At 33.9% G+C, this 22,184-nt stretch overlaps 1 protein-coding gene across 4 annotated transcripts in view; it reads right to left on the minus strand.

The window, feature by feature from the left end:
- Positions 1–22,184, minus strand: part of LOC138694672 (zinc finger protein 544-like) — a 35,720-nt gene that overhangs the window by 4,792 nt on the left and 8,744 nt on the right. For 3 of the 4 annotated variants that reach the window (XM_069818636.1, XM_069818637.1, XM_069818640.1), the window contains 7 exons: positions 16,361–16,608; positions 14,086–14,311; positions 10,937–11,014; positions 8,171–8,375; positions 5,550–5,752; positions 3,127–3,279; positions 385–525 (listed from right to left, as the gene is read on the minus strand). In XM_069818636.1, the coding sequence (XP_069674737.1) occupies positions 385–525; positions 3,127–3,279; positions 5,550–5,752; positions 8,171–8,375; positions 10,937–11,014; positions 14,086–14,311; positions 16,361–16,608 (1,254 nt within the window). The remainder of the gene's footprint in view (positions 1–384; positions 526–3,126; positions 3,280–5,549; positions 5,753–8,170; positions 8,376–10,936; positions 11,015–14,085; positions 14,312–16,360; positions 16,609–22,184) is intronic. The other variant, XM_069818639.1, reaches the window with a different exon arrangement.

Here is a 22,184-nt window from a genome sequence, read left to right on the forward strand (position 1 = left end):
GTTTTCCCTCAACCCAATACGAGCAAATGCTGGGTAACTTTCGGTGTTGGACCCCGGACTCATTTCACCGGCATTATCACCTTCATTTCATTCAGACGCTAAATAACCTAGATGTTGATACAGCATCGTAAAATAACCCAATAAAATAAAAATAAAAATAGGCCCCAGGTATAAGGGTAACGTCTTAGCAGAAGGAGTTAACCATTTCATAACCAATGATCCTGAATGATCATGCAGCACTGTCTAGTATTAAAATTGTCTGTGATAAGTGATTTTTTGAAAATACATTTTTATGACTCATTTTCCAAATCATAAATATCATCGTCTTAGCGCAGTTGACCATTGGTAAAATAATAATACACTAATCATTAATGATTTTTTTACCTGATTCTGCTGCAGATGGATTAATTCCATTTCCGCCAACTTGCAACTCTGTGCTGCCTTCAGATTTTGCATTTTCGGATTCAGATTTAGGCCTTTCATGTGTTTTAATATGTTTATAGCAAGCTGACATTTCCACAAAACCTGGAAACAATATATTATAGATTTTTATCTCTCTGTCAGCATATATGACATATTTTGGCACAGCATGGCCTGACATGGAAAGTCTTAGTGCTTATTCTAAGATTTATTTCCGTACAGAAGCAAGCACTTAACAGTTCATTATCTTTTTCTTTTTAAAACCACAAAATGTAAGCTAATTTTCTTCAAGTCTGTAACTGTGGAACGTGGTAAAACCTAGATATCCCAAGTTAAATTTTTTATGAGGAAAGGTGAGATTTATATTCCTTCGGTCTTACTAATAAAAACTCTATATACAGCCGTTTAACTGTCTTATACTTATACAATGAGTAGCTCGTTTATAAGTCGTGTGTAAATTCCTTACTAATAATCACTACATACGTCGTGTATAACAGTATAACTGTTGCACAGCTACATCATAGTTTCGTCATTACTTCATTACGAAAGGTAATAGAATATCTGAGGTTCTCTACTGGATCCGGTAGAGCGCTCTAGTGTGGCGTGTTAAAGATCGATAGTACAACTGGCTCTAATCGATTACCACACTACATTTTGGTCAAAGAGTACAAGCTACAGCAATATTATTCTAATAATTCTATGATCTTTGGTTTGTTCTTCTGTGGTTACAAGGTAAACATCATCATAAAATGACAGTCGATACGAACAGCGGTTAAAGGGGCGGCCATTTTTTCCCTATATACAACGCTTAAACAAGGGGTTTCGTGTATATAACTACTGCAAAGCAATTCCCATTGTATAGTTACAGCCTGTTTATACGTCCATAGCTTATTCACGGTTTATTAGTAACGTTTTCTGTCTCAACTCTGCATAAGTTTCGTATAAAAACTATACACGGTTTATTAGTAAGACTGCTTGTATACTAACTGTTTTATGTGAATCTGTGATGTCTCGTGGAGAAAACACCATGATGACCGTGACTGTAGTGGTGATGAGACAACAATGACGGCAATAATCATGATTATTATATTTAAATCTTACTTATATCAGCGACATACTACACTTAAGGTCTATAAAATTCTTGCTTTGGATGTGAAGCCTGGACCATCGGGAAAATAGATTAGAGGAGACTAACAGTGGAAATGATATTTATGAGAACTGTTGCATACTTGATCATCAAAGAAATTAAGACATCCTAAAAGAATTACAAATGACTTCAATTATTTGGCACATACAGCAATATAGACTGAAATATAAAGAACATGTTGACAGGGTGCACTCTAATCCCACACCCAAACATACATGCCAAGAGATCGAAGAAATCTGGGAAGAAAAAAAAAAGGAAGATGAATAGAGATTGTAACAGACTACTACAATAGGTGTAATATGCGAGTGGTGGTGGTGGTGGTGGTGGTGGTGGTGGCGGCGGGGACGGGGACGGGGATGGGGGCAGGGGTGGTGGTGATGATAGTCACTATCAGTTCAATGTCCAAACCAGCTGTGATTATCAGCTGTGGAACCAGAGAAAAAAGATTTACTTTCATAACAATGAGAAACTCTTTGCATATCATGATTTCTTATAAATGTGGCAGTCTGCTTTTCAATAGCCATAGTCAACCAAGCCTTTCCTGGAGTTTTGCTAACTTGAAAAAGCTGAATTGAAGACATGTGCGCAAAAACGGTCTAATCCTCATTATTTAACCCAATGGACGCGTATTTAAATTACTGAAATTACCTACGCTCAGATTTAAATGTTCAGTTTGGGGATGAATGTGTAGTGTGCTGTAAAAAAATTGACAAAAAAATAGCTATGCAAGATTTTGGATGCAGAATTTATCAGAAACTATGTCGAAAATATGTGCTTACTGATAAAAATGTCTTGCTAAGACATTTTGCTGTGGTAAATCTTGTGCATCCACAGTTCGTCAAACGAGGTGATTGGGTTTAAAAAAAAAAAAAAAAAAAAAAAAAAAAAGAGTTTTAAAAATGCTAAAAGACCAGGGCAATAAACACAAGAACTTTGATGGGATATATTTAACCTCCATGATGCTTCCTGTTGTTAGATGACTCATAAACAGTTAGTATCTCTTGCAGTCAAGAGATAACAGCACTAATCTGGAAATAAATTTTGCATTTCGTTTTTATGCACTTGTCTTCAATTCCATTTCTGAGGTAAGGACACCTGTAAGACACAACTGTCACCCCAATGACAGAACCATAGGCAAGAAGAGTGATTAACAAAAAAGTTTGCATGTTTTTTTTTTCTTTTTTTTATTCCAGAAGGCACCATCAGAGGCTTTCCAATGAATAATTTGCATCTGAAAATAGGAAATGTTGGTGGATTATACAAAAATCATTTTGAGAGTTTTGCTTATAACACTGAATGGTTGAATATTATAGCATTATTTGATATATCATGAATTTAGTGTGATGCAAAACTTTTAGCTTTACTTTCCTCTTGAACGTAGTCATATTTCGAACTTTTCGTCTAAAAGAAATCCATTCTCCTTGAGAATGGGTCTGAACTCATGTTACTTGAAAGTCCAAGCGCAAGCACTGCAGCCACTAAACCATAAAGGACGATTACAGTGATATAGTGTGAAGATTTCAAACAAAGTCTTAAGTTTTGATAACAGTCATTCTTACCTTTCCTGCAGTATTTGCAGTGATATGGTGTGAGACCCCAATGGCGATTCATGTGTTCATTGAGAGACTGCTGTCGAGTAAATGTTTTTCCACATTCTTCACAAACAAATGGCCTTTCGCCTGTGTGCACTCGTTTATGTCGTTCCATATCTCCTATTTCATATGGGACAACAGAAAACAACTGTTATTGATAAAACATAAATGCACAACAACATATTTTCATATACTTTCTATAAAAAAGTATTTATACTTCAGCTAAATAATAAAAAAAAGACATTAAAAAAGTATCTATATTTCAGCTCAATACATAAGCAGACTGCAAAAATCGAATTTCACTATTTCTTGGTTTACAAATACAGCAAAAATGATGGGGAAACGGTTGTTTTTTGACTTAATCTAAATCTTGTAGTTTCAAGCAACAAAACATTTGACTTCAATGCCTCTGCTAAGTAACTGTTACAACCAATAAAGAAATGTCAAGTATAGTTCTGATCATTTTTTTTTTCTTCTGTTAGAGAAAGTATTGTTTCTTCAAAATACTGATTTCAGCATTATCGTACTCATACAGAAAAAGTGTTTTTAGCCATACTGTCAAGTCAGTCCATCTGTATACAGCAATTTCTCCTAACTAATGAATGGGTTTTCTTCATATTTAGTATCGAGCTAATTTATAATTATGGTAATGATGCATGTGAAATATAATCATTTTTAGTGAAAAATTAATTATTTGAAAACAGAATACAAAATGGCGATGAACTCGAACCTGAATCAAACAATTTTTTAAATTTATTTCTTGCATAAGATGAAGAAATAAACTAGCTATGTAGTATGTTCCCAGATCCTTATATTTCGGAGAAATGAAATATTATACGGAGAATTATATCTAGTTGTCACTGTGAATAACTAATTATCAATAGCCTCCAGACTCATGTCACTTTTAAATATGTACAATGTACATGTTGTAAACAGAAACATTAGAAATGATTGCAATACAATATGTATACTGTAACTATCATTTTGGTACAGTTTCTGAATGGCAGTTCAAGACTATAAACAATATCATTCGTAACGCGAAAAAGGAACTGAACTGTTGCAAAATGTGTAAAACGTATATTTAGAAAGTGTGTGCCATTTTCGTGAGACTGACTTTCCCAATGTGAAGTTACAAAATCAATATCTATAAAACAATATATTTACTACATACGTTTTCTGACAACTTATATTTATTTGAAATATTTCAGTTTCTCTCCAAATCTGACAAAGAAGATAACAAAGGAAAATATATGCAAAATGGTTTGCATTATTACATTCTGATGATCACATAAAAAAAAATAATAATGTGACAGTGTAAAAATGTTAAATTTCAATTTAATAAGAATACTCTTTTAGGGCTGTTAACAATATAATCTTCAGTTCACATTACTCAAATAGTTAGTATACCAGCACTCCATGACACAATCACTTGAATGCTTGGAATCAACAAGACAATAAATTTTAGCTGCCGATAGTCATCAGTAATTAGTTGTGATAAAGCATTTCTTGTAAGAGGAACATTTTTGTATTCTCCAAATTTAATAATTTGCTAATGAGGACATCAAAAAAAGACAATCATATTAATTCAGATTAAGGGAACAATTATTTTCGAAATGAACCCACAATTCTATTTTTACTTCTTATTATAAGTGTTCAGATATTATTTTTAACCAATTAAGCTTACAAGTGGCAAGTGGCAGACATTACATAACACGTGATTAGTGTTATTTATTTATTTAATCTGGTGAAGTTAAAGCCAACATACCTTCTCTACCACACTACTAGAATACAAATAGGCATAAACAAAAAACAAATGCTAAGAGAAGAAGTAAATAAGAAACAGAAATAAAATTACAAATACAAATGCAAAAAGTGGGGAATAAAAAAATACAAATAGAAAGATAAGATCACAATAGGCACAAAAAGTATTAATGCAATATAGTGAGTGCCTAATATATTAGTGATTAGATAAAGTTACTGAACATCTAAAAATAAGTAAATCATTGTACAAATTTTCTTCTATGATGTCGATGAACAAGCACTCATATCTAGAAAGATATTAATTTTAGGACCCATGGTTATTAGATATTTTTGTCTTGTTTTTATGAATACTACCACCTCTCAAAACATTGGATGCTTTTTTTTTTTTTTACACCTCGTATGGACAGACAGCAAGCTCACAATCACTTTTTTATCATTAGAAATGCTGAAAACTTATTTTTCCGTGAAAATCTAAAAAATCTATTTCTTTTTACAGCACCACAATACTTTCTCATTATACTTTTTATAATGAAAAAGTAAAAAAACTCATTAACAATGTAAGTGTGGGAATATACCAAGATTGTGCTAACCAAGTGATTTCTCAAAAGTAAACAAAAAAAAAGTGTTACCTTTAGTAAAAAATTTAAATTGGCAAAGGGAGCACTGGTACTTTCGCAGCCCTGCATGTCGCTGTTCATGAAGCCTAAGCTGAGATTTCTGTCTGAACGACTTTCCACACTGGTTACATAAATGTGCTTTCTGATTCATATGCATGGCCATATGGGACTGGAGTATGCTGGTTTGTGAGAAAGCTTTCGAACACACGGTACACCTGTAAAATTAAAGGAGACAAAATATTACTATAATAAAGAATATGATAAATTTTAGTGAAATAGGAATCTTGTTTGTTTTCTGTATTTTTAAGAGGAAAGAATCCTATCTCCAGCAAGATTTGTCTTGAAGAAAAAATGCAGCATAGTAAAGTGTCGATCACTTTAATTATCTTGACTACTCTCTAGCTTTCATGATTAACATCTATCTCAGTAACAAAAATTATGAAGTCATAAAACCACAAACACAATAATTTCAGTCATGAAATCTCATCTCAAATCCAAAAACAAACACCAAAATCTTTCATTTTATATGGTTTTTCCGATAATCAAGTTGTAATACTATATTAATTAACATGAGCCGTCTGTGCTTATCTAATTTTATGTAAATTGATTATAACATGAACGTTTTCGGCACTAATGTGCCATTTTCAAATGTATGAAAGTTTGCCTAATTACATTTTCAAATAGATGCACATGAACTGTGTAAGTGAGACATATAATGTGTACCCTTGATGATTTGAACATAACATGTAAAGCACTTTTATAAATATAATTAAAACACTCAATTATTACTAACAATTAAAACCTATCAACTAATTTGTTCTTCTGCTATGTTGTCCATCTTTTGTAGAACAATGTGGTTAGCTTGACGTTAATATTTTGTCAAATGTAGTTATCCAGTCATTAAAATTGTTAAATTACACTGTGATATAAAATGTTAAAATGTAAAATACTTAATGTTGACCTGTCTTATTCATTGTTATTGCACCAAGGTTCCTTGTTTGATCACTTTCACATGATGAAGCACTTTTCATTGTTATTGCACCAAGGTTCCTTGTTTGATCACTTTCACATGATGAAGCACTTTTCATTGTTATTGCACCAAGGTTCCTTGTTTGATCACTTTCACATGATGAAGCACTTTACCTAGATGGAAAGTGATCAAACAAGGAACCTTGGTGCAATAACAATGAATAAGACAGGTCAACATTAAGTATTTTACATTTTAACATTTTATATCACAGTGTAATTTAACAATTTTAATGACTAGATAACTACATTTGACAAAATATTAACGTCAAGCTAACTGCATTGTTCTACAAAAGATGGACAACATAGCAGAAGAACAAATTAGTTGATAGGTTTTAATTGTTAGTAATAATTGAGTGTTTTAATTATATACATAAAAGTGTTTTACATATTATGTTCAAATCATCAAGGGTACACATTATATGTCTCACTTACACAGTTCATGTGCATCTATTTGAAAATGTAATTAGGCAAACTTTCATACATTTGAAAATGGCACATTAGTGCCGAAAACGTTCATGTTATAATCAATTTACATAAAATTAGATAAGCACAGACGGCTCATGTTAATTAATATAGTATTACCAAAATCTTTGTTAAACTCATTCCCTCAAACAAGTATAAAGCCTCAGAGAAGATGAAGTGACACGTGGGAACAGGAGATATTGAATTGATTAGTGCAAAGTCATACTGGAAGTTGGCAAGACTGTGATACTGCCATACTGTTTTTTAGGCAATATCATTTCAGTTGCCATGAGGCAGTGGACAGGAGAGCATCGTGCATTCACAGTAAATAAATTATTGTTGTGAAGCTGCACGTAATTTTCAACTTCGGCTTCATGATCCGGTTTCATCAGTCCATAATGTGAAGACATAAATTGAAAGATTTTAATCAACAAGCACTACTCTGAGCATGAAGCATTCAGGATCAAGAAAAAGTGTTTGTATGCCAGAGACAGTCCAAGTAATCAAAGCCGTCATCCAGCAATGCACAACATTCTGCACTGTGGTCTACTGTGTCATTAGGTTTGTCTTGCCGCACTGTGGCCAGAATATTGCCTTCAGATCTAAAATTGCATCTGTACAAGCTTCAGGCTGTCCAACAATTGCAAGCTGGTGCGGTGATGCCAACAGACGAGTAACATTTGCTGAACTGTTTTTAGCAAAATGTGTGGAAGATGAATATTCATCGCTGCATTATGACAGTTTTTTAGAGAGTGTCTCAGGTCGAAGAATGGCACCATGACTAGTCCCCGCGATCACCTGATCTTTCAGTGTGCAGTTTTTTGGGGGATTTTTTAAGGGTCGTATGTATGCTAGTCATCCTCACACCCTAAATGAATCACAGGCTAGGATTCGTGACAACATTGCTTCAATCACCCAAAATTCTCGAAATTCATTGTTTTTACTGCGAATGCACGATGCTCATCCGCCCTCTGCCTCATGGCTACTGAAATGCCATTGCTTAAAGAACACTATGGTGATATCACAGTATGAGTTTGTGCTAATCGATTCAAATTTCAAGCATGCACAATGGGAGCTTTTACAGAATGGTAGTTATAGTTTTGACATTATTTGTAACACCAGATTAAATCAATCCCACTTACTGGTAAGGTCGTTCTCCTGTATGTCGGCGCATATGAACCTTAAGAGACTTCTTTTCTGTGAAGCGGGATCCACATTGTGTACACTGCCAAGGTTTCTCACCACTATGCAATTTTACATGCCTTTTTAGATTTCCTTTGGTGCTAAAACTGGCATCACAATTAGGACAAGAATATGGCTTTTCCCCACTATGACGACGGCTGTGAACTGGAAATTATTGAATGACAACATCAGTAATGTTGAGTTAACTAAGGTACGAGGGTCGTTTCATAAGACGTGGTAACCATGTTATATCTTCGGAAAATGTGGCAACACAGTCCAGTATATACATTTGAAAACTTGTGTTACGCACTACAGAATGCCACTGCTGGATGGCATCTATGAGCATTGGTGGCTACTTAACAGCACATGCAAATGCTAGTGTGCTGGCAGCTGTGCTCCAAGATGGTCATGATCATGAAGTGTCATCCTGTTCATGAGGGCCACACTGTCAACACGGAGTACTAACTATCATTTCTGCTATACTATCTGTATCATACAATTTAGAGAAAACGTCCAGCACTGACTCCATGATAAAGCTACAGTCCACACTGCAGCTCGTGTCAGGGACCTTTTACAATGGTGCGGGTGGGAGAATTTAAAACAACCTCCCTACTTGCCTAACTTCAGTCCATGCAACTTTGATCTCATTCCGCAACTGAAGCCATTGCGGGAAAAGTGCTTTGCAAACAAGGTGAACATCTTAACAGTGTTTCAACAACATGTGGTACACATTGATGAATCACACACAACCCATCACTGGCAAAGTAATGTGCAAGCCTTAGCAGACTATCTTGAAGTGTGTTAGCTGTGTGTATTGTATCCTGTTTCCTTTTGTATATAATAAAACAATAATTTCTATTTATGCATCTTTCAATTGCCCCCCCCTGCCCATTGGCTTCTGTGCCTGGGACCCATTTGATACTAGCATTGGAAAGCACATTCCAATGACCTTCAAATACATATAGTGCAGTTTTATTGGCTGATATAACACAGTTGCCATAACTTATGAAACAATCCTCGTATAAAAATTCCATTACAGTAATATTTTATAAAAATACATGGGAGTGTTTTTAATATTTTTTCTACTTTCTATCACTTTTTAATTAGTTCAAGTAATTGATATGTATTTGTCAGAGGATCTGTCCTTGTATAAAGCTTGAAATATCTGTATAGTGATGAATAAAATAGTTGTGTTCCCAGAAAACCTCTTTTAAAAATGGATTTGCCATCACAAATTTCATATTGTTTTCACTAGGATTTCAATGAGGATATTAATATTAGTGTGAAGAACTGATGATCTAGCAATTTGGTTAAGATATGCCGTTAACAGAATGTAACACTTTCTATTCTAATACACTGTTTTAAAATTTTACATTTTCTGTTCAGAAAAGATAATAATCAGAGATTATACAACACAAATTAAATATCTCATCTCACTGTATCATAACCATGATTCAGATGTAGGTGCCAACTCTAAAAATCTCTGTAGTCACATGCACCACTGAATGTTCATCTGTACAATCTAATGGGATTGCTTTCCTAGAGAAGTGGTAAAGTTGAGTAATTTTTCTTTGCTTTCTACATAAATGATTAGGATGATTGTGAATTTTTGGAGAATATGGAGGAATCAGAAGACCTTGAGCAAATCTGATCCCAACATCATCTTCGTCTATCACAAATTCCACTTGCACTTCTAAGATTTGAATCCAGATGTTCATTTGGTTACACCAGATAAAATCCATTCAATAAGTAAGTACAATCCCAGAAACAAAAATGGTCTTAACTCTTGAAGCTCCTTACAGAACATGATTCACATCACAAATGGTTTTCAACCCGTATTATTTGAATATTATTACAGGAAGAAATGTCGCAACTAATGCAAAAAGCACGAAATTAATCTGAAAATAAGATCAAATAAAGATTATTATTAAACACAATACATACGACAATCCTGATTATGACAATTCATCACAAGCATTCCAATAGTTTTGTGCTAACATTCTTGCTCGCAGAATACAAAGTTCAGAGTTCAGATACTGTTCAGGAAAGTGTTTTTTTTTAATTAATTATGCAGGTTAATTTCGTTTACTATCATTGTATTTTACTGCACGATTTATAAATATTCATCTATTATTAAGAATAGATCAATTTTCATAGCATTTTTTCAAATGCCTTTCGGGTTACGACAACAATTGACGTAAAATTAATTTCAATAACTACCAAAGCGGTTTCGTGTGTACCACTGCTTTGGAGCACTGAGCATATACAATGTGTTGAATGTAGAACTTAGAAAATTGAGGCGAGCCATTTTTTTTTTCTGAAACTGTACATACACCATAAAGGGTGGCCCATATAAATTGATACCAGTTAGTTTCTCTTAAAATGGATTAATATACTAAATACTGATTTTTCCAAATCTCATTAGAGAAAAAGGCCCTTCAGATTGCATCATAGACAGCATTTCGTTGGGCCCCACTCATGCGGGATGGGAGGCAGCTCTGATATTTTGAATATATGATGGTCATTTTTTTGGATATTCTAGTTCTCCTCAAGAATTCGTGCATTGAACCACTGAAGAGAAACCAACTTGTAACACTTTATGTCGGCCACCTTGTATATAATTTTATATATATATATATATATATATATATATATATATATATATACATATATATATATATATAGATGCATACACAATAACTATTATGCCACAATATGATACATACCGATAAGATTACCCTTTGTAGAAAATCGAGCTTGGCAGTCAGTGCATGTATGTGGCTTAGTGTGAGTCGATGAGTGAGCTGTAAATACATGTAAAAACAAATCTTAAGTAAGAATGTGATCCAATTATTGGACAGAGTATTTTGAGTAGGAAAATGTTCTTGTATACAGCAGTACTCCAAAACAATAAATGCCATTATTAAATAACTTTTGAAGAAGCTTTGACCTCAAATGTACTACTGAGACTATATAGGATTATATTCAAACCAATTTCTTTTTTTATGCTGTAAATTGTGCTTTATAACACATATGAATTTTCTAACCTTTAGTTTTTATGTATATAAATTCACTAATAACAAAAAAAAAAAAAAAAATAGCACTTAGTCACAAGCCTAGCAAATGAAATTTCTCAGACCACTTGTTGGTTTCACACAAATTGATACACAAGAAAGTTATCCAGAACAAATCAAAAGAAAACAATATCTTTAAAGACACAGAATTAATACAAATCCCAATGAAAGAAGAATAGTGAGAGATCAAAAGGAATATATACCAGTTTTAACTTTGAACATCTCAACATAAAACACTAAATTGGAGCCCAGTCCTCCAGGTTGGGGGTTGGGCATGGGATTGACAATCTAATTCAGTAAAAATGAAATATTACAAAGCTTCAACTACAACAAGTGGACAACTAAGCTGAAAACGCAAAGTAACAAGAGATCCACATTGACAGTGAAGTATTTTTAAGTCTAGGCCTATGTGACAGATGACTAGCTGAGTATGGGTACATAACAAAAGAAGGAAAGTTAAGAACAGGGAAATCTAGCAGACGAAAGTAAAAATAGCCAAATTTCCCTCCAGGAGGGTGATGATGACGATGATGATGATGATGATGATGATTATTATTATTATTATTATTATTATTATCGGTGGCGGCTCGTGAACTTGTGGATTGGGAGAGCTGCAGTAGATTTTAGTACATACAAATTTCACTTCTTGTTACCATTACTAATAAGTATAGGACAAAAATAAATGCACTACATATCAAAAAACCAAAACTTCCTGACTTAGTCTGTGGCATCATTTGTTAATCGCTAAAAAAAATCTAATACCATCAATTTCAGTCTGAATTTCAGATCAGGAGACACTCAACTTGCAATCTACCAGTGCATTCTGAATTGTCTTAGAATTACCTTTCAACAGTGGCATGTTCCAAATGATTTTTGAGAGGCTCATTTAGATTACTCGCGAACTGTAGCAACCCACGAAATACACGAGGGTTCTTCGAATCGTTTTTTCATCATGTCCCCTAAGGGGAAGTTCATATTGGCCACAAAATTTGATACAATCAATATTTTTTAAAAATAATTTTTTCTCACTTCTTGATTATGTTTGAGAATGTTTGTTCTGTTCGTTTCACTCGTTTCACTTAATTGCACAGTCCACACCTGTGGAGTAATGGTTAGCGCGTCTGGCTGTGAAACCATTTGGCCCGGGTCCGATTCCCGGTCGGGGCAAGTTACCTGGTTGAGGTTTTTTCAGGGGTTTTCCTCAACCCAATATGAGCAAATGCTGGGTAACTTTCGGTGTTGGACTCCGGACTCATTTCACCGGCATTATCACCTTCATCTCATTCAGACGCTAAATAACCTAAGCTGTTAATAAAGCGTCGTAAAATAACCTACTACAATAAAAATTGCACAGCAATATTAGTTTTGCCTAACATAGCCAATGAAACAACATTTTTCAGGTGAGACTGCGAAGATTCGTGCATTTTGCCTTTTAGGGGCAAATGTCCTAAATGTGTCACACCACTCCTAGTCCATGCAGCATCACTACCGAAGAGGAGGCAAGGAAAACAAAATACAGATTTTTTTTGTTCACATCCACGTAACCACAAATGCTTAGCATAAATTTCATTGTTATACTTCCTTACATATATGCACTATTTCGGCTGGATGAAGCTTGAGTAAGATTTAAGTCGGGTAACGGACAATCCTTTAATTTCACTTCATTACATCAATCTTCTCCACAAGGGAAAGTTGAGAAAAATAAAATTAATATTCTGTAATTCACATACACTCATGCTTGCAAATTTGCACTGGTTAAGTTACGGTACTAAGACGTCACACCAAAGCAACACTCAGATATACTGATGGTCAACAATTTTCTAAAACTGGAAAAGAAGTCTCTTTCATATCTCAAAAGGATTCTAATCGTGCAATCATTTTGAGTTAAGGCAAATATTAGGTTCTGCTGGAGGCTGGATATGTACGTAATAATAAGGCAAAAGAGAATATTAATTTCGTTATATTAACTCGATAAGATTCTACAACAATAAGTATGTGAAAAGAAAATAAAAGTTTTGTCATTAAGTTTCAAGGGAATAGAGAATCCATTTGACGCAGCATTACAATAGCGGTGTGGGAGGGGAGGAAAGATCTTCCCTTGTGGCCTGGCTCTGCAAGTCACTGCAGCAAAATATGGGTTTTAAACAGCAGCAGTTTCCCTCTTCTTCCCTTCACCTCTCTACCCCCTGACCAAGCAAGACACACTCTCTTACGAGCTGTCCCACCCTGCAGATCCCAGAACGACTTTGAATGCAGTGTCAATTCCAATACAGTTGACGCGCAAAAAAGATTATGCATAAGATAATAGTACATATTCCCGGCCAGATGAAATGATTATGATGAAGACGATATGAAACAAGTCATCCCTGAAAGAAGAACTTCACACAGAGTTTACTGATCATTTTTCACCTATATCAAAATTAGCTCTATTAGTAATCATTCTTGCCTAACATCTGTTAGCAATCATTCTTGCCTATTATTATAACGGGCAATAAATTCCAACTTTACTGCTTCAGATGCATACTTCTTCACATTTCCAAACTAGCATACAGTTGTCCAGAAAGTTATCAGTTGACTACAAATGAAGATGTTAGCAAAAAAAGTTACACAGATTTCTATTTTCTGAAATAATATGATATAATGGAAAATGTTCAACCAATCTTTCCTCATTAATTAGCTAACATGAACGGTTACATATTAGAAAATACAAGTACAGTCATTTTGTAAAATACTATGGTAACTGCAATCAGATCTCATTTATTTACTATTGTAACACAAACAAGAAAGAATAAAATTCTAACCTGTCAACTGAGAAGGTGTACTGAATGTTCTTTGACAGTATTCACACTCATATGGAGCATCATCTGCATCCGTCTCTTTCCCATTTTCTCCTTCCTTTTTTTTTACACGACGTCCTTTTCTTGGTGCAATTGTTTGCATAGCAGAATCCTTTGGTGAAGAAGACTGAGAGTTAGTAGTGATCATTAAATGTACAGTATTACCATCACCATCATTTTCTTCTGCTATCTGAAAGAGAAAAGCATCAAATGACAATTACCGTACATATAAATAAGAAGGCATAACATTCATTCTATTTTTATTCTGTAATGACATGAAGACTGTTTTTGATGATGTTCTAATCATCATCATTGCCACTGCCGTTGCTGTGCCATTGCTACCACCACAATAATCACGAACTATTTACGATTACAATATATTCCTATGAAATCCAAGATGCTTTTGATTGTTTAATCCATGTTTTTGTTTATTTGTAACTAGCTGTACCCGTGCGCTGCGCTGCACATGTTAGATATAAATATAAAGTAATTACAAAATTAAAATAGAACATCTGGTCCAGGGAACATTCGTGTTTGATAGAAGGATAAATCGTTTAATATGTCACTTAATTTAAATTGTATTTAAATAATTAAAATGCGATCATTTTGGTCCAGAGACCACTCATTTAGTGCAATGATAATTCCTTTACCATATTTCTTAATTGTTATTACAAATAATTAAAATATGATCATTTGGTTCGGAGAACATCAGTTTTTGGTGCAATTTGGTCCCATCAAAATTCTGCTTGGAATGAAATATATCGGAAATCATTTTTAAAGAAACTTTTGTTATGTAATATTTTTCACAAAAATTAATAATAAGCGAGATATTTCGATTTATTTAATTCAAGCCCCCTTATAACCCCCCCTTTTAAATAAAGTATTCTGAATGCCATATAGCCTAAAATCTAAGTTACAACGAACTTAATTTATATTTCAATTTTCATATAAATCGGTTCAGCCATTATCGCGTGAAAAGGTAACAAACATCCAGACAGACAGACATACAAACAAAAATTTCAAAAAAGCGATTTTCGGTTTCAGGATGGTTAATTATATATGTTAACGATTATGTTTGGAAAATCGAAAATTACCAGAAAAATTTTGGCTACAGATTTATTATTAGTATAGATGTTTTGTAATCTTTTAATATCACACAGTTCTCTAAAAGTCAGGTTGTTGGAAAGAGTTGGAAATGTCGATAGTAGAAAACGATGTGAGACATGTGGAATTCTGTAACTAGTTCTGAAAGAACTGACACACTCAATACATAATTTAATATGCCTGTTTGTGAAAAACCTGACATTTACATTTTTCTTTAGGGTGTAAGGGGTAGTGATGCGTCTCCTATAGCCTCTCCTACCCAATTCCCAACCTCAACCTACCCGTGGTACACCCTGCTTTTAACAGATGAGGATCTGGGGACCGAGTCACAGCGGTATAACTGTTTCATCTAAAATGGAGGAAATGCCATTTACATATGTGCTGGCCTATCACAGCACAACAGCGTCCCTCAGCGGCACATGAGGGAAAGGTCGGTGGATCTAAATAACACCTATTTAGTCCTCCCGGCTAGGTCTGAAGGACCCGTTGACCAACAATAGGTGTGGTCCCCCTTGCATAATGGGGGTTTAAGTCGGGTGATGTAACTGCCACATTGTAAAAACTGGTGCCCGTAAAGAAAACAGTTACATGAAAGCCATTGAAGACCTGTGAAGCATTAAGATCAGAAGAAACTACAGTTCAAAAGTATTGGAAAGCACGACTGCTAATGGCTTCATTGCCAGATGCAAGGCACTAGACAACAACAACAACATTTTTCTTTTTCCATTTCTATACTCCTGAAGTTGCCATTTTCAATAATTGCTATCCTAGAAGGTTTTATTCAATGATATCCACTATTTACAGATTTAACTATAACTCTAAAATGATTAAAAGTACAACTCGTAATTATATTTGCAGGTGTAAATATCATTTTTTCCTCAATATTTTCTAGGTTTAGCTGATATACCTCGGAAGTGTACAATAAAGATCAGAAATCACAGAAAACGATCTAAACAAAGCCACTTATTTATACAGAACAAGAACTGAACAAAGACTGATGCTAATTGCCATTGCACATCCATCAGGCAGTAGAAGGGCACTTACTTTCTTCCAACACCCCAACTTTAATATCACCCATTTGTACTGACGTTTACAAATTATCATATTAAAGAGAAGCACTTTAAGATAATTATACCTCATCAACTTCATTTTCAGAAGTTATGTTTGGTGCTGAAGTTTCTATTTCCTTGGCTGTATTAGTTTCCCGTTCAGTTCTATTTACACATTCATCCACTGTTTCTTCAGCCCCCATGTCAACTTCTGCTATTGCTACTTGCTGCTCGTCTACTCCTGTTCCCACCTCCAGTGTCACATGCTGAATTTCATTACTTTGTAACAAATCCAGGTTTGGCATAGCATCCGTAACAAGTATGTGCCCATTCACTGAAACAATTTTAACATAATAGACATATTTAATTTTCATTCCACCAACAATTGCTTGATGCTACCTAATTTAGTGAGAAAAAACTCTGGAAATATAGAACTTAGAAGTTAATAGTCATAACATTCCGAAATAATAGAACTTTATTTTATGAATTTATTACATTGCCTTCAATCGGACTATTTCTTAATTCTTTCTGTGAATCTTATATGGCTTATCATGAACTATAAAACTGACTTTGTAAAATAACATACTTCAAGTAATAGTTATAGAAAATTGTAATTTAAAACTGCTCATTCCTTGCTACTTAATGTTTGTAGTTTTTCTATATTAATTTCATTACATTATATTTGCAAGCTGCAAAACGTGCCTTTGGTCATACATATAGAAATTTCCATTAGTTAATTTTCCTTTAATATAGTTTTTGATCATATATTGTGCATAATTAATTACATGGTTTATGACCAGACATCGGATTCTAGGGCAAATGCCTATTTTGTTTCTTTAGGAGAAAAGTAAAAATAATTATTAATATTTGTGTTTCATGGAAATTGAAAGGTATTCAAAGAGTTTTATAGTGCCCTAAAACGGTTATTAGAGCCTAATTTGTTAATATTCGCCTAAAAATGCCTAACTCACTGTAAAGTTTCGCATTTTACTCTTACTTTTTATAATTTATACATGCATTCACTGCGAAATTTAAGGCATTTAAAAAGTGGAAAGTTTGCTTCACACCGGCCATGAAACCATTGATAAAGGAAACAAAATGTTTTGAATCTCACGACACTCGCAATAGATTTCACCGAATTTAACATGTTTGGAGGCACAAATGCGGACAAAGAACCAACCTTAGTTTTGAAGCAGGCAACAATCACAACATGTGCTGCTACCGATTCAGAGATATATTGTACTATAAAAATGACTGTTTTCGGTCTGAAACCGATTAGCTGTACTGCCCTTCAGAGTGTCATAAAATCACAATTTTTGGAGAAAGAGTGTTTTTGAAATATTTATGAAAAGTCGTAAAACTGAGAATTAGTAGGGTAAACCGTTACAAAATATTTAAAAGAATGGCCCTCCTAGTGTTAACACTACCAGGAAATGCAACAATAAGTGGAACTTTGTATTTTTGTCCAATTGAATCTCAATAACAACGGTTCATTTGAATGCTCGTTAACAGTTGCTCTTTCCCTCACCTTATTTGTGTTGAGAAGTTTTGAGCGGTAGGACGTTTTCCTGTGAAGTTTAACGCGATAATGCCGAAAAATATAAGTGCAAAATCTACATTGATCCGGCAATGGCTAACAGAATATTCAGAATTCACTTATGATGGAAAAATAATATTCTGCAAGATTTGTAGCAAACAGGTATGTAACAATATTTGAAATATATAAATTCTATTAATTTTAATGAGTAGGCCTATAATATTTATACATTGACTGAGCTGAGGTATAATTCTTTTTAAGACCACTACACTTTAACCTTTTAAATTCCGATAGTTAAAGTATTTGCAGGTCATTAAAATGTTGATTGTTCGAACCCACTAACTTTGTGATAGAAATACAGCAATACAAAAATTAGGATTTTATTTTAATTCAGTTTACTTTACATTTTTAGATTTCGCAAGAAAAGAAGTGCCACCTAAAGCAGCATGTGCAAGGAGCGGCTCATAAGGCTAAAGCTCAGCAGAAAAATCAACTGCAACAAACTTTACTAACACAGCCTACTTCATCCAATCTCAGCAGCAATTTCTATGCTGATTATCCGGAGCGTTTGTTGCTCCTAACATTCCCTGGAATGCAATTGAAAATCCGGTTTTAAGACAGTTTTTACAAAAATACTGCAAACAAAATATCCCATCTGAGTCGACCCTAAGAAAAAATTACTTAGAATATACAATGAAACTTTAGCTTCCATTCGGGAGGATATAGGTGATTCTTACATATGGGTCTCTGTGGATGAATCCTCAGATCCTATGAATAGGTATATAGCAAATATGGTAGTAGGAAAACTTAGTCCTGATGGACCTTCGATTCCACACCTCGTATGTGTTATGGAACTTTCGAAAGTGAATAGCCAAGCCATTGCTTATTTTGTAAATAAAGGTCTACAGTCTTTATACTCAGGTAATATAGACGATTCTAAAGTTCTGTTGTTTTGTACTGATGCTGCCTCATACATGGTTGCTGCAGTTCCACTTCTTAAAACATTTTATCCTAACCTCACGCATGTAACCTGTCTAGCACATGGCCTTCACAGGGTTTCTGAAACAATCCGGAATGAATTTCCTCTTGTCAATTCGTTTATTTCTAACACAAAAAAATGTTTTTGTAAAGCCCCATCCAGGATTTCAATATTCAGAGAGAATTTTCCAGATATCCCACTCCCACCTCAGCCGGTTGTTACACGATGGGGAACCTGGATTCAGTCAGTGGTGTATTATTCTAAGTATTTTAAAGAAGTGGTCACAGTTATTGATAAATTACCTGAAACTGATAGTGCAGCGTGTGTGAAAGCAGTGAAAGATTGTCTGAATGACTCACGAGTGAAAAACGATATTGCCTACATAACATCAAACTTTTCTTTCATACCTGCAAGCATTGAACAATTAGAACGTGAAAAACAATCTCTTTGTAGCCAAATAGCAATAGTAAAGGAAGCTCAAGTGAACATACATTCTGCTTTGGGCGAAACTGGGAAAAAAGTTAAAAATAAGTGGGACAACGTATTAAATAAGAATGTAGGATTTTCATTGTTGGAAAAAGTATCAAGAGTGATATCGGGGGAAAGTGTAAATGTTCCAGTAAGTATTGATGTTTCTATTGTACCTAATTTAAAATTTGCGCCTCTCACATCAGTTTCGGTTGAAAGAAGTTTTTCTGCTTTCAAAATGATTCTCAGTGACAAAAGGCAAAGGTTAACTGTGGAGAATTTAGAAAAAATTCTGGTGGTGTACTGTGCAGATAATTATAATAAAGTCTGAGCATGGAACTGAATTTCAATAACTTAAAATGAGTAATCTTGATATCAATAATCATTATTTCATTAGTTTCAATATATTAAATTTGTGCAGCTCTGTTTATAAATATAATATAGTATTCTTTTTTAATGTTTAAACATACTTTTTTGTGCGTATTTTAGTGTATAACTAAAAATTTCAGTGAAAGAAATAAGTATGATATCTTGATGTACCTAAAATGCCTATTTTCATTAAAATAGAGCCTAATTTTACAAATTTTGAGCTTATTTTAGGCGCCTAAAACTGCAATTTTTAGTGCCTAAAAATCCGATGTCTATTTATGACATACTGTCCATACTGAACTGCACATAAATGGAAAATATCATGGTTTATAGAAGATGTTGTAACATGTTACGTTTTTGTAACTGTACATTAAAATTGTTTATAATTTTATTTTATAATTAATTGAAGTATCTTAATAGTTCTTGAGGAAAAATTAATATCAAATTAAAATAATATGATAAAACAGAAGAATTTCATTAATTCAGCACTGTCACAAAGCCTTATAACTAGAGACAAGCAAAATTCACATTTGTGATAATGTGAACTTTTACACGAATTTAGCTTAGCACTTTATATCCAAATAACGTTAATTAAAAAGAAAACGCTAATTTTACCGTATCAATATTTAAAAAACATAATACGATTTTTTTTTTCCATTTTTAAGAAAATAACGTTACTTATATATTTAGGTTCTTTAACCCTCCTAGTGCATGAAATACATAATGCTGGTGTAGTATTCTTCAATTCTCTAAGTTTTAATGAAATATCTGAAATTCATACTCAAGCAGTATTTGTCCATGAACATGCAAAATGTTTAGGCCTAATAACAATGTCGGAGGGTTATACTTTCCCACACAGCATACATTTTACATGGTGAACTGAAGATATTCAAAACAAGTTTTGAGAATGTAAAGAATGACAATATTTTCATGGATGATACCAACTGCTACTCTGAATGGCTTTGGTATTACAAGAGTTGCTGCTCTCAAGACTATAATTAAACAGGCGATAAAAGCTCAACAAAACTTTGTTTACTGATGTTGCCTGACCCAAGTAGAATCATTTTTGAGAACCTGACCATCTTCGACTCAAAGAACATTATGATGACACATATTAACCCTGGGCTTGTGACACAATTACGCAAGGTGAATTATATGGAAGACTTGGACAAGAAAATTAGTTTCTGGTTATTCTGAACTGAAACTGTGTTTGGAGAAGTAAACAAAAGAAAGTGCTGTCGACATTATAAAATGTTTAAATGTTGTTAGTTTGTCACAGCCAGAATTTCCTAAAAAATATTCTGAGAATATTTCGACATGTAGTAGCCCTAATGTTGATTTGAAGAGATTTCTCTCAACTTACAGCAATGTTTTAACAAGCAAAAGAACCTATATGAAAGGCAGAGTATGGCTACAATGAAAATGTTTTCATTTGAGGGATAATTTTATGTATAGCAAAGTATGAACTGTCTTCTTTCTTTTATTAAAAACATTCAAAATAATGTCGCTTTTTTTAATGAAAATAACATCCCTCTTAAAAAAGTAACACCACTTTTTCAGAAAAAAATAATACCTTTTGCAGGTCCCCGCTTATAACTGGTTCTGGCTTATTTCTGTACTTCTCCAAAAATATTATTTATACATTAAACAATATTACTGTAAAATATATTCAAATTAATGTACAATAGTACTCGTACTTAATGTCGCAAGTATAAACTTTTAATTTCATGTAGTGAGACGAAATGTTTCTCTCTGTACATTACTTTCTGCATAGGCCTTGTCACACAAATACCTAGAACAACAAGTTGTTTCCTTTTAGTACCTCAGAATGTGTTCAGTTTTAACATGCAATGTCATGCTTGACAGTAGCCGAACGGCTGTTCTCTTGTACAAGTACAGCACGCCGCACCATGAACTTAACCCAGGCTATTGTATGGATGATGTGTGAATTAATGATGGCAAAATGAGTCCGAGGCCCAATACCGAAAATTACTCAAGAACCCCAACCAAGCAACTTATCCCAACCAGGATTTGAATCTGGGCCCCCTCATTTCATGGCCAGACCTGCTAACCATTACTCCACAGCGGTGGACCAATTTTACATTTACTTTATCTGTTTATTTAAAAAAGCAAGATATCATATGAAATGTAAATTTTAATTATTTTATTTAATCTCGTCTTTAAGTTTACACATTATACAGGGATCCCCTGTACAAGAGGAAAAAAAAGGTAAAATTGTCGGTATATTTTGTTACAATTTTATTTTATTTTACAATACCTTTATTAAATGATCATATTCCAATATATTGTACCGCAGTCAAGCTCTAATGGGGGGGAGGAGATAAATGATGTCCCCCATAATCTCGTTATATCGGGATACTATGGTTTTGCTTTGCCCCTCCCCCAAGGATATGGTTCTCTCTCCACCTATGCGTCATGGGCTTCTTGCTACAAAATATATGACTTCGAAATAGCTTTTTGATGACAACAGAATGAATCTAGTAGTTTGTGATAGGAAACGAGAATGGAGAAGTTAAAGTTCACCAACCTTCACGTT

This window comes from Periplaneta americana, chromosome 2 (genome assembly GCF_040183065.1).
Source record: "Periplaneta americana isolate PAMFEO1 chromosome 2, P.americana_PAMFEO1_priV1, whole genome shotgun sequence".
Taxonomy (NCBI): domain Eukaryota; kingdom Metazoa; phylum Arthropoda; class Insecta; order Blattodea; family Blattidae; genus Periplaneta; species Periplaneta americana.